At 41.1% G+C, this 12,904-nt stretch overlaps 1 protein-coding gene across 1 annotated transcript; it reads right to left on the bottom strand.

The window, feature by feature from the left end:
• Positions 1 to 8,499: 8,499 nt before the first annotated feature.
• Positions 8,500 to 9,638, bottom strand: LOC141650784 (uncharacterized). Its single transcript, XM_074458689.1, has 2 exons — positions 9,027 to 9,638; positions 8,500 to 8,700 (listed from the first exon to the last, which is right to left on the bottom strand). The coding sequence occupies exons 1-2, from the start codon at positions 9,636 to 9,638 to the stop codon at positions 8,500 to 8,502; spliced, it is 813 nt and encodes a 270-aa protein (XP_074314790.1).
• Positions 9,639 to 12,904: the final 3,266 nt, after the last annotated feature.

The following is a 12,904-nucleotide window of genomic DNA, read 5'->3' on the forward strand; positions in this document are numbered from 1 at the left end:
AGTAGTCTTAGGATGTGTGACCTCCTAGGAAGGTTCCCGGGATGTGCATGAGTGAGGACAAAATGCGCTATAAAGGACCCTGTTGATCTGTGGGCCATGTACACAGCCTGGTGAGCTATCATAAATAACCGCTCCCGACTCGGTTTGGGCCGGGGTGTTACACTAAGACTAAGGAGGAGCACGAGGAACATCTGAGGTTAGTATTACAGACTTTGCGAGATAATCAGTTGTATGCCAAGTTATCTAAGTGCGAGTTTTGGTTGGAGAAAGTGGCCTTTCTGGGTCATATGATATCAAAGGAGGGTGTGTCGATGGATCCTAGTAAGATTGAGGCAGTGACTAAGTGAGAATCACCGAAGAATGTTGCTGAGATTCGGAGTTTCTTAGGTTTAGCTGGCTACTACATGAGGTTCGTGAAGGACTTTTCTAAGATCTCAAGACCTATGACAGCTTTGATGCGGAAAGAGACTAGATTTTTTTTTTGGGATGAGAGTTGTGAAACGGCGTTCCAAACATTAAAGGAGCGTTTGACCACATCTCCTATTCTAGCTCTACTTGAGGGAAGTGAGAACTTTGAAGTATACACCAATGCTTCAAAGAATGGTTTGGGTCGTGTGTTGATGCAGAATGGGAAAGTTATCGCTTATGCGTCAAGGCAGCTGAAACCGTATGAGGAGAACTATCCTACTCACGATTTGGAACTTGGTGTAGTTGTTTTTGCTCTAAAGATTTGGAGTCACTATCTTTATGGGGCGACCTTTAAGGTGTTTTCAGATCATAAGAGCATAAAGTATATCTACACACAAAAAGAGCTGAACATGCGACAGAGGCGATGGATGGAGTTGATTGGGGACTATGACATGGAGATCATCTATTACGAGGGTAAGGCTAATGTGGTGGCAGATGCTTTGAGTAGAAGACATTCATTGTGTACAGCTATGTCTTTGATGAAACAGAGGGATGAGATGTCTAAGATGGGGATCCATATGATTCGAAACAGGGATAACATCGGGGGCTTGACTATCAAATGACACTTGTATGATGACATAAAGGGGAAACATGAACTCGACCCCAAGATTCAAGAGTGGAAGTCAAGGGTAGAGAGTGGCACAGTTTCGAGGTTTTCTATCCACACAGATGGGAGTGTTCGTTTTCATGAGAGATGGTATGTACCTAGTGATGCGGACTTGAAAAAGTTGATCATGACGGAGGCTCATTGCACTCCTTATTCAGTTCATCTGGGTGGTGACAAGCTTTACAAGGACTTAAAGAAAACCTTTTGGTGGCCAAGCATGAAGAAAGATGTGGCCGAGTTCGTGGCTAAGTGTCTAACTTGTCAAAGTGTAAAGGATGAACAACGTAGACCACAAGGTAAGATAATTCAGTCACTTGAGGTACCAGAGTGGAAATGGGAGTCGATCTCTATGGACTTCATCGTGGGGTTACCAAGGACTCAGCAAGGTAACAATATGATTTGGGTGATCGTCGACCGTTTAACAAAGTCAGCTCACTTTATTCCGATGAAGAATACTTGGACTAAGATAAAATTAGATTTGGGTTAAAGGGGTGCCAAAGGACATAGTGTCAGATAGAGATGTGAGGTTCATATCGCGGTTTTGGCAAGAGTTGCAGGATTTGATGAGAACTACCATGAAGATGAGTACAACTTTTCATCCTGCGACAGATGGTCGGACTGAGAGGACTATCAAGACTTTGGAAGATATGTTGAGGGCTTGTGCCATGGATTTTGGTTGAATTTAGGAGGATATATTAGACTTGATAGAGTTTTCGTATAACAACAGCTATCACACCAGCATTGGGATGGCATCGTTTGAGGCTTTGTATGGTAGGAAGTGCAGGAGTCTAGTATGTTGGGATGATAGTGCTGAGGTGGTGGTTTTGGGGCCACTAGATGGCACAAGTATGATTGAGCAAGTTCACTTGATTCGCCAAAAGATGAAGGCAGCTCAAGATCACCAAAAGAGTTACGCAGATTTTGCACCGCAGGGACATTGAGTTCGCCGCAGATGACAAGGTTCTTTTGAAAGTGTCACCTATGCGAGGGATGATGAAATTTGGCAAGAAAGGGAAGATGAGTCAGAATTTTATCGGTCCTTATGAGATCCTAGACCGCATAGGTGAATGAAGTAGCCTATCGGCTAGCTTTACCACCATCGCTTGACCGGGTCCACAACGTGTTCCATGTTTCAAAATAATGTGACTCCTATTTACGCACATTTAGTCCCCGAACTAGCCTAGTTCCTATGCTTTTTAGTATGTATTAGGGTCGTTTCTTGTCTTTAGCCTCCTTCTATGTATATTCTATGAGGTTTAGTGTCCTTTGTAGGAGAAGAGCACTAACTTGACTAGATGGAGTGAAGCTGAGCTAAATTGATAGCATATAACGACCAAGCACCAAAGAGGAGACCAATACTAAAGGCCTAAGTCAATAAAACAAGTAATTCACTAGTAGAAAAAGTGCCATTGACATCGCCACATTGACATCAGTTCTAGTTAAACCGATGTAAATGGTGGTAAATGACATCGGTTCATCCAAAAACTAATGTTAATTATGTGAAGTTTCTTATTTACATCGGTTATCTAAATAAAACAATGTAAAAAAATATCATTAACATCGGTTTTAGCATATAACCGAGGTAAAATTGTTCTCAATAATCGTAAAAAATCAATAGATAACCCTAGCCTCCCCACTTCACATGACTTTCACTTTCCCAAATAACTTCTCATCTCTCTCCCTTCATTCAACCTGCCACAATATCACAGACGATCAGACGGTCATCACCACCTTCACCCACCATTGATCCCACCTTATATCTCGCGCCTACATATACGGTTACATTGATGCGCTCTACCCTCATCCTCGCACTGCACTACATTGATAGCACCACTTCACCACCATCGTAGCTCCCTTTGACAATGACGAGTCGAAACCACCATTGTATTGATGTATGTCTTTTTTCTTTTTTCCTTTTTAATCGTTTATATTGAGTTTCACTTGAATCATGGTTAAAATAACATAATATTGATCCAACAATCTATGTCGGTTATGTTTAATTGAATACCTTTTTCACTCTCAACAATTTAATTTTATTATTTATGAGATTAGAAGTAAGGTTTGTTATTTGTTTGGTCGTTTGTACAACGAATCGACCATCTTTTAGACGGGTTTTAGTCCTGATTAATGAATGTGGCTTTCTGGTTGTACCTCTCGCATCCTACAAGACGCGACTTATTGATTGATGTGTAGATTTTTTAGGGTTTAGTCAGCTGTGTTGATTGGGGATGCGGTGATAAGAAATGGCGGAAATGAGGATTAGATCTTTTGCATAGAATGCTAATAAAGGTGGCGACTTATTGATTGATGTGCTGATTTTCACTAACATGTTACTCCGTCTGTTATGTAAACCTTATTATACAGAAGTCATTGCTGGTGCGTATGTTGTCATGAAGTACAGGGTGGCCAAAGTACCTGGTACTAATGAATAATTCATTAGTACATGTAGACGTGTTTCTTTTATCAGTTTATGACGATTTAGTTTACATGGCAAATTGGTTTAGATGGGATTTAGGTGATTGATCCAGCTACAAGAAGAAGACTGAGAATTTACGTTTTTGGAATTGTGACAAGATGGGAGGTAAAACAGTTTCAATAATGTAGTTGGTGCTCTAACCTAAACTTTGGCACTTCTCTCTCATTTAATTCTTTATTTAATTAGCTTAAGAGAGGATAATGAGCATATGACAGTCACTTACATTTCAGTACTGCACTAATTAAACTATTCCTATTGAAAACATAAGTATGTGTATACTCCCTTCAAAATTTCAAGTTCAAGAGAACAAACCAGTAAAAAAATGCACCTGAAGGCATAGAAGTTTTTTGACTAAAGTACATGGCAGTAATGCAATTGTACATATGTAACACGACCATAAAAACCAAATAAAGTAAAATAAAGGGAGAAAAAGAATTAGATCATTAATAATCCAGAGATCATCTAAATTCCACATTTTCGAAACGTAGAACAAAAACTCGAACATGCAGTCAAAAATAAGACTAGAAATCTAAGAATTCGTTATAGAATAACAATGAAAGACCTTAATTAGGGAAGTTACTCCAAATTAGGGTTAATAGCTGGATAGGAATTGATGAATGTCGGGGGAAAAATACATGTATGATAAAATTAGAGTGGAATCGCCATTAATTTGAGAAGCATATTACTTTAATTTGTAGGAATGAGATTGATAAATCTCGCGAAAATGTTGGTGATGAATGAATTGAACCGTAATTTGAGAAGCATATGATTGGAGACGATGAAGGTAGGAGACGATCGGAAATGGTGACGGAGATGATGATGGTCGAAGATAGAGAAGAAGATGAGTGCGAAGGTGAAAATGGGGAAATGATTGAGATTGAAGGGTTTGGGGGTGAGCAGCGTAAAATTATTATTATTATTATTATTATTATAAATTATTAATATTAGTATTAGTAGTATTATTAGTGGTTCTCATGGTTCTCATCATCCTAGTGGTTCTCATATGATCCCGAATATATATATATATATATATATATATATATATATATATATATATATATATATATATATATATATATATATATATATATATATATATATAAAGCACACTTGTCATTATCAAAACACGATATGGTCCAACATTTGGGATCACATATGAGTCTCGGATTCACATTAGGTAAAGTTTGTTGAATCAGAAATGTAATATCCCGAGAGTCATGATCCATGTTTAGACTACGCCTGTAAAATAATCGTAGCCATATCGGGAGATTTGACCTCTTGTCTTGTCTAGTCTCTTCAGCTTTGTATATGTCATTTAACACAGTGAGAGTTGTGTCTTGGTTTGTGTGTATGCAATATGAGTCACCTTTGTGTTTCATGCCAAATTTAGACTCGGACGTTACCATGTCCCATTAGGAAACATTATCTCGAGAATTTGTCATTTAACTTGTGATTTTATCTTACTTACCTGGAGAGCCTTTTTTTCCTATATATTGATCACTACACGTATAGTATTGACATGATTGACGAAAGTTTCTCTTGTTTATTTTCACATGAATAATGTATATTGGTATATGTATTATGTTGTTGTCCTATTGTTATCCATGCCACATGATGTTGATATTGGTGTTTTGGTAAATTTCTACCAATTTAGGGTTAAAGTGGTCTTAGAGTTAGGTCTATGTTATGATTTGAATGATGGTCGTGTGTTATCCTGTATGAGCAATGTAAACAAAGAACACAAGCAATTTTGGTGACGCGGAAAACCCGATGTGGGAAACAACCGCGGGGGGAGACGGAATCCCACCAATATTTTTACTATAATTCGAGAGGAAATACAGTTCGTATGCTTGCTATGAATGCTAGGGTGTAGTTCTTGTGTTTTCTGATGATCCTTCTTCTTTGCATCGAGGCTCTTTATATTGGGAAGCTCGTTGGGCTAGGGTTTCTTGCTTTCCCTCCAAGTTATCCCTAATTTGACATTGGGTAGGACTTTCCTTCTTCGGATCTCGCAAGATGTTGGACTCTCATAAGCTTCTCCCGCGTGGACCAAAGCCCATATTCTACGCTGCTTGCTGACGCTGGCACCCTGACTCCCTGATATCCTGCATCCCATAACGCTTCCAGGCCTGCTGCCCCAAGTCAGCCCATATCCAGATTTTGGGCCTAACAGTTTGCCCCCAATTTTCTGCGAAAAAGTGCAACCCTAATTATTTGAGCGGGAAATTGCAGTGTATCGTTGAGTGACTTCTCGCATACTCCATTTCAATTTGCATTTCTGAAAACCCCAACTACCCCTCCTATTTAATCTCATCCGCCCACCATTTTCTCTTTCATCATCATTTCGCCTCCTCAAAACCTTCAACTTTCCGTCTCCCCAAATCCCTTCTTCGTCAATGTCCTTTCACTGCCAGCGCCGCCTTCATCCGCCCTCTCAGGTACTTTCGCTTCTCTCTCCTCGTTTACCATGGCTAAGACTCGATTAACATCATCCTCTTCCACCACTATCGACCTCGAAAACGATGACTTCCCTTCACAGGAAGTCCTCAAAAGACCGCATTCTGGCGACTCCCACCTAACCCAGGAGGATATACCTAGGATCAAAGCTCTGCTGGGGCTGGGTGATGACGTGGTGATCCTCATCCCCAAACCTGGTCAGAAAGCAGATGCCTTCCGCGCTGGGTGGATCTGTCTGTATACTTATCCCTTCGCCCTTGGCCTTAGATTCCCTTTTCCCCTGATGATTCAGGAGTTCATTCGCTTGAACTCCCTACCCATGGCCCAAATCGCCCCTTATGCATGGAGGATCCTTTTGTCCACCGTGGCCCTGAACAACAGCCTGGGCACTGAGATAGGGTTATCAGATCTGGCCCATAGGTTTGAGTGTCAGTCACTGGGGCACGGCCAATATACTTTCAGGGCCGTGGAGAAGACTGAAAACTTCCTCCAATCGGCCGCTAAAGGGAAGGACGACGGGTGGTATGAGGACTTTTTCTATGTCAAGCTTGATTCTCTCCCCATTCATGCTGATTATTTGTTCGAGCGCTGGATTTTTGCCAAGAGTAAGTATACTTTGCATATCCATTTTTGATTGTCCTTGTCACTTACTGTTCTTACTCTTTGATCTGATGCAGAACTCACGAACCCCGAGAAATCCGAGGACGAGGATATTTCTGTTGCCAAGCTCTTTTCCATCCCCGAGGACCGCATGCTGTTTCCCCTTTTGCTCTCTGGCCTAGCCGACTCTGCTACCGAGGAAACTATGTCTTCTGGTAAACACCCTTCAATCTCTTGGAATTCCTGCCCCCACTGATTCTCTATTCTGATCCCATGCGTTCTTGTGCCCCTACAGGAAGTGCTAGACCGTCTGCCTCCGAGATCCTGATGCCCCATGCCAGGAAGAGAACTGTTGATTCCTCTCACTCCTCTGCCTCCTCAAGAAGAAGGTCCTCCTCTAGGCCTGCTCCAGAACCCATTGAAGTCGCCCCAGTATCACGCGCACCTGGGTCCCCCATTCATACTGACGAGCTGCTTCTACGCCTCCCTGCTGAGTTTGGGGACGCTGAGCGTGCCAATTACTGGCCTGCACTAGAAAGGCTTCTGACCCCAGCTTGATCAAAGACGTTTGACTCGACTGCCCCCCAGGAAATGACCGACCTGGCTGCAGAACACTGCTTCCTGGTGAGCCTCCTTTCATTGCTTCTCTTCTTCCTTTGCCCTTGTGCTTTCATGACTAACGTGCTTTTTACTTCAGGCTCTCCAATCTTCCCTTTACCTTCGTAAGATGCTGCAGAGAGCCAAGGTTGAATGTCTGGTCTCCGTTTGGAAGAACAAGGAGCTCACAGCTACCTGTGCTAAGTTGAAGGAGCAGCTCCAAGCGGCTCTAAAAGAGAAGGAGGCAGCTAAAGATCAGCTGGCGAGGACCCAGGAGGCCAACTGTGTTCTGACTGCTGGTTTGACTAAGGCAGAGGCCCGTGCTGAAGAGATGGCTGAGCTAGCCAAAAATGTGGGTGCCTACACTGCTTTTGAGGGGCGGATCGACTGTATCCGTGCTTATACTGAGGGGAGGCACAAGTCCTGGAACCTGGAGGAGGAGCCGCGCAGTTTGCTCGTGCATTTCCCAATGGCATGGACCGAGCGCCTGTTCCCTCCCCGGCCGGGCCGCCAATCCGGAGCCTGAGTACACAACCATGGATATTTCTGGAGCCATATCTGGGACTGTCGAGGAGATCCTGGCTGGGGAGGCTGGTGATGGCGCCTCTGCAACTCCTGAGGCTGTTCAGGCACCTGCAACGGAGAAGCAAACAGAGCATGGGAGCGAGCAATGGTCGTAGAAGCGATTATCGAGAGGATTGACCTCTCTTAAATTTTATTTCAAATTATCTGGGGACTTGGCCCTGTGTGGCGCAAGTTTTGTAAAAAACTATTTTCTTTCTTGTTTTGATCCATTTTGTGCCTGCTGGTGTGCAGGTTTTGAACTTTTGATGGCGCCTGCTAAAGGTAGCAGGTGCCCTAACTTAAAGTAGCTCTGGGCCCTGGTTTCTAGGCCCTACTTTTGTTATACTTGCGTTTTGCCATTGATTTCTGGAGTTTTGTTTCCACATAGATATACCCAGGAAGCTGACCTGGCTCCAGGTGCGCAACTCCTGTTTCTGGCGACAGGCTTTTGATAACATATTTTACCCATGACGTAAAATATCTTATCACTAGGGTTAGCTGATTTAGAGCTTACCTCCATTGAATGTTTCTGACTAACAAGGAATGTTGCGTTCCTTGTGGTTCCAGACGTTTGAAATCCGTGTGTGCACCCTTTGATCTACGACATAGCTAGCTAAGGAATTACTGAGTTAACGTTAAGGTATGGGTGGTCTTAGTATGCCGAACCCTGCGCGCTACCTCGGCGTATGCTCTCCATGTGGCTTGACTTAAGATAAACGTCTTCGTAGCCTCACATGGCAGGGGCTGGACCCTCAAAGTGTGCCTCATCTGATAAGTAACCAACATTAGTACCAAAGCCTTTCTTCGTAGAAGCGTTATAAAGTCTAAAGTAGTGCAAATTACCTGGTGCTGTCTCATGGTGTTCCAGGGCAACACCTGGATCCAGGAAGCCACATCCTGTACTACTTGGTTTAAAAACGACTCTTTCTGACTAAAAAAAGAAAAACTAAAAGAAAAAAGAGTTTGTGTAAAATACTAACACCTAAAGCATACACTAACCCCCCCCCCCCCCCCCCCCCCCTTTTTTTTTTTTTTGCTTCACGGATTTTCGAAAGGTCCTTTGTACACTAAAGCTTTGGCACTTTGTCAGACAAAGTACCGTTTCAAGTGACGGATGTTCCAGGGTTTATCCAGGATTCGACCGTGCATGGTCATCAACCTGTATGCCCCATTCTTGACAACGCTTTCGACCTGATATGGCCCTTCCCATTTGTAGGCAAATTTGCCTGCTTTGTGGTTCTTGGTATTTTCGAATACCTTTCTGAGTACAAGGTCCCCCACTTCAAGGGTCCTTATCTTGACATTTTTGTTGTACGTCCTTGCGACAGATTGCTTATACGATGCCATACGTATGTAGGCACTTTCTCGTAGCTCATCAACTGTATCCAGACTTCTGGCCATTTCGACTTTGTTCTGCTCTGCCGTCTGACAGCTGTATCTGTGCGTGGGTACCAGAACTTCCGAAGGTATCACTGCCTCCGCTCCGTAAACAAGGCTAAACGGAGTTTGACCAGTTGCCATTTTAGGTGTTGTTCTATCCCACCAGAGTACCGGTGGTAGTTCATCCGCCCATTTTCCCCCAACTCTTCCAAATAGTTTTACGAGGTTCTCCACAATGATTTTATTGCTGGACTCGGCTTGGCCGTTGGTTTGTGGATATCTGGGGGCTGATTTTCTCAGTGTTATGTTCCATCTTGCATAGAAGCCCTCGGTGTTGTCTGATATGGACTGGGACCCATTATCGCATATGATCACGGATGGTATCCCAAATCTGCTTATGATGTTGCGCTTGATGAAAGAGATCACCTGTTGCTCCTTTACCTCTGTCATTGCTTCTGCTTCAATCCATTTTGAGAAGTAATCGGTCATAACTAGCATATACACTCTGTTTCCTGGAGCCCTGGGCAGCTTACCCACTTTTGGAACACCGCCCGATACAATGAGAAGTGCGCGATAACTTCGTCGGCATCAACCATATCCTTCAATATATGGGCAGAATGAAGAAAAATAAAAGGCTTTAGATAGGCTTACATATTAACAAAAAAAGAAAAGAAAGAAATGAAATATTATGGGGATTTTCCCTACCACACCTTTACTATCTATTTTGTGGGGCCCCGCCAAACATAGAAGGGCTGTCTTAGTATTTTTTAGGCTATTTGTACCCTGAAAATGTGTGCCCGAATTGGAAGATGTTCTGCAAAAAAAAATAGTGTAAAATATAAAAGAAAAACCGTGTACTTCCTACTGTTAGAACGGAAGTCCCAAACTCCCAACCACTCTCATAAACACTTTTTTTACACTCCAAATAAATTTCCTTTATAATCGAGTGTCAAGTAGCTCCCTTTATTACCTTCTCTGAAAGCCATAAAAATCAAGGTATGTTTTGAAATTAACTCGGATTTAGGTTCATTTTTTTATGGTATTTTGTTATTTAATGAGCTACTCCGTATTCTTTTTTTTTTTTTTTTTTTAAATCCGAGTTAGTGAGCAGATTTTTAGTTAGTTTCATACAAATTTAGGGTTGTTATTCATATTGATACTAAAAATAAAAATGTCTTAAGGATTGTGATAATTTTTAAAGTGATTTTGGTTTTTAACTGTGTTGTTTGGTTTTGATTTATTTGTCTTTGTGATGATATGAGAGAGTAGATGTCAGGATTGAACGGTAGGGGATGGGACAACGGAGCTTACACTTACATTTTCTTGAAACTGCTTGAAGAAACAATGTCGGGCCGGGTAGTTTTGTTCGGAGGTATAAACAAGGTGCCGTTTTGGAAATCGTTTACTGACAGGCTGAACGAAGATATTATGCTCGATCTGCCAGATAATCAGAGGAGATCGTTCTTAAAATTCGCTACGTATGAAGTTACGGAGCATGGCAAGGGTTTAAAACAGACTTATATTGATAACAAGGTCATTACTTACCCCCATAATATTTCATTTATTTCTTTTCTTTTTTTGTTAATATGTAAGCATATCTAAAGCCTTTTATTTTTCTTCATTCTGCCCATATATTGAAGGATATGGTTGATGCCGACGAAGTTATCGCGCACTTCTCATTGTATCGGGCGGTGTTCCAAAAGTGTGAGCATAGGTTTCCTGCATTTCCGACTCTAGAGAGGGTGCTGGGCATAAAAAGAAAAAGGGCAAGGACAAACGGCAGTGGCCTGCAAACCATCTCGGGTTCAGGTATGCGGACTCTAAATACCCACCTTCAGTGTTTAGCATTTGATTTAGAAGTCTTAACACGGGTTAAAACTATTTTCTATAAATCCCTCTTGTCGAAATTGATGAGACGATTTGAAGTATAATAACTACCACAATAAAGCGTATAGTGTTGATGAACTATAGGAGTGGCTGTCGTAGTAGCTCTCTCAATAATGTTCTTTGTCAATGTGTTGACTTCTTAAAATCAATTAAAAGATGACATAAAGTCAAGAATTGAATTGACATAGTTTGAAAGGTTAGAATTTTGGTATTTTATGTATTATGATATTCATTTTCAATAGTGAATAATCTGTGTGTGTTTAGTTTATTTTCTGGCATTACATCTCTGTCAGTCCTTCTTCATTATACTGCTGTTTGTCTACCTTAATTGTGGGGTAAAGCTTGTTGGTATATATGGTAGAAAGATTGAATATAAGAGAAGTATAAACACAAAATATAAGATTGTATATTATTAATGTTGTTTTCATATGTTTACAACAACATAATGCTACATATTTATACTACATAAGATACATGCAGACTATACATATTATGAAGAGTCACAACCCTTCTCTTAATAGATACATTGTTTCATACGTAACCCTTCACCCAAAGGACACATTGTTTTGTACATACTTTGAATCACATTATTCAACAAAGCTCAAGGCGTCTTTAAGGTGTTCCAAAGAATAAATTAGTCAACAAAATTGAATTGAATTGCTGGTTGTTATTTGGAGTTGAGGATCACTTGTCCTCTACTGCTTTTAAATTTCTTCAATAATATTCTGATAAAAAGAAATCACAAGCATATGGGTATGTTGCGTGCATGCCTGCCTCCAAAAATAGGTAGGTCTGAGGGAGGTTATTACATCACTACTGTATCCTTCCGTTACTACATCACTACTGCATATCAGACCCTTGAAATCTATGAGTTAAGGTATCAGTTAATCTATGTGGTTGCCATTGCGTTGTTAACCTAAAGAACACTATATTTTGGAGGTTTCTCGATCTAACTTTCTCATCTCCTTATTTTTGTGTTTTTGTGAAATCCTAATTCATCTCAAAATGTCTCAGTTTCAATGACGTGGGGCAACCTCAGCAATGCAATTACCACACAGTTAGGTGCCCTGACGAACGGGGAACTCATTACTACATCCCAATCGGCGAATGCTTTAGCACATTTTAAAGATGACGAGGATTTGGCTCTTCTATGGTTGAAGTATACGCGTCCTGTCCAAATTAAGCATATCACGGATCTATATTAAGTATAGTATGTAACCCGTTTTATTCTCAAGACGGATATACCCGTCTTAGACTTATTGGTAAGCAAGGGTCCTTTGTTCATGTTTATTGTGAACCTAACTTTAGTGTGAACTCCTTTTCTTGCAAGATGTATATTGAGACTTTAATCTTTCCCTATCGCATGAATGCAGTGAAACATATTATTATTTTGTATTTATAATAAACGGCTAAGGAATACGTAATAAGGAGGTATTCAAATCAGGGGTCATAGGAGATTATTGAGCTAATAAATGAGGTACAAGAAGGTGACCAAATACATCGAGCTAACCCGGTACCAAATACATCGAGCTAATACGTTTGACTTACTATCCAATATTAAGGCCTCCCATTAATTCACGTGGATTTTCCCTACCACACCTTTACTATCTATTTTGTGGGGCCCCGCCAAACATAGAAGGGCTGTCTTAGTATTTTTTAGGCTATTTGTACCCTGAAAATGTGTGCCCGAATTGGAAGATGTTCTGCAAAAAAAAATAGTGTAATATATAAAAGAAAAACCGTGTACTTCCTACTGTTAGAACGGAAGTCCCAAACTCCCAACCACTCTCATAAACACTTTTTTTATTCTCCAAATAAATTTCCTTTATAATCGAGTGTCAAGTAGCTCCCTTTATTACCTTCTCTGA

Source organism: Silene latifolia, chromosome 1 (genome assembly GCF_048544455.1).
Source record: "Silene latifolia isolate original U9 population chromosome 1, ASM4854445v1, whole genome shotgun sequence".
NCBI lineage: Eukaryota > Viridiplantae > Streptophyta > Magnoliopsida > Caryophyllales > Caryophyllaceae > Silene > Silene latifolia.

Excerpts from the sequence above, each read along its gene's own strand:
- LOC141650784 (XM_074458689.1), bottom strand. The coding sequence starts at position 9,638 with ATGACCGATTACTTCTCAAAATGGATTGAAGCAGAAGCAATGACAGAG. Across the intron at positions 8,701-9,026 it reads GGGACCTTGTACTCAGAAAG|TCAGAAAGAGTCGTTTTTAA; the intron begins GTATTCGAAAAT and ends TTCTTTTTTTAG.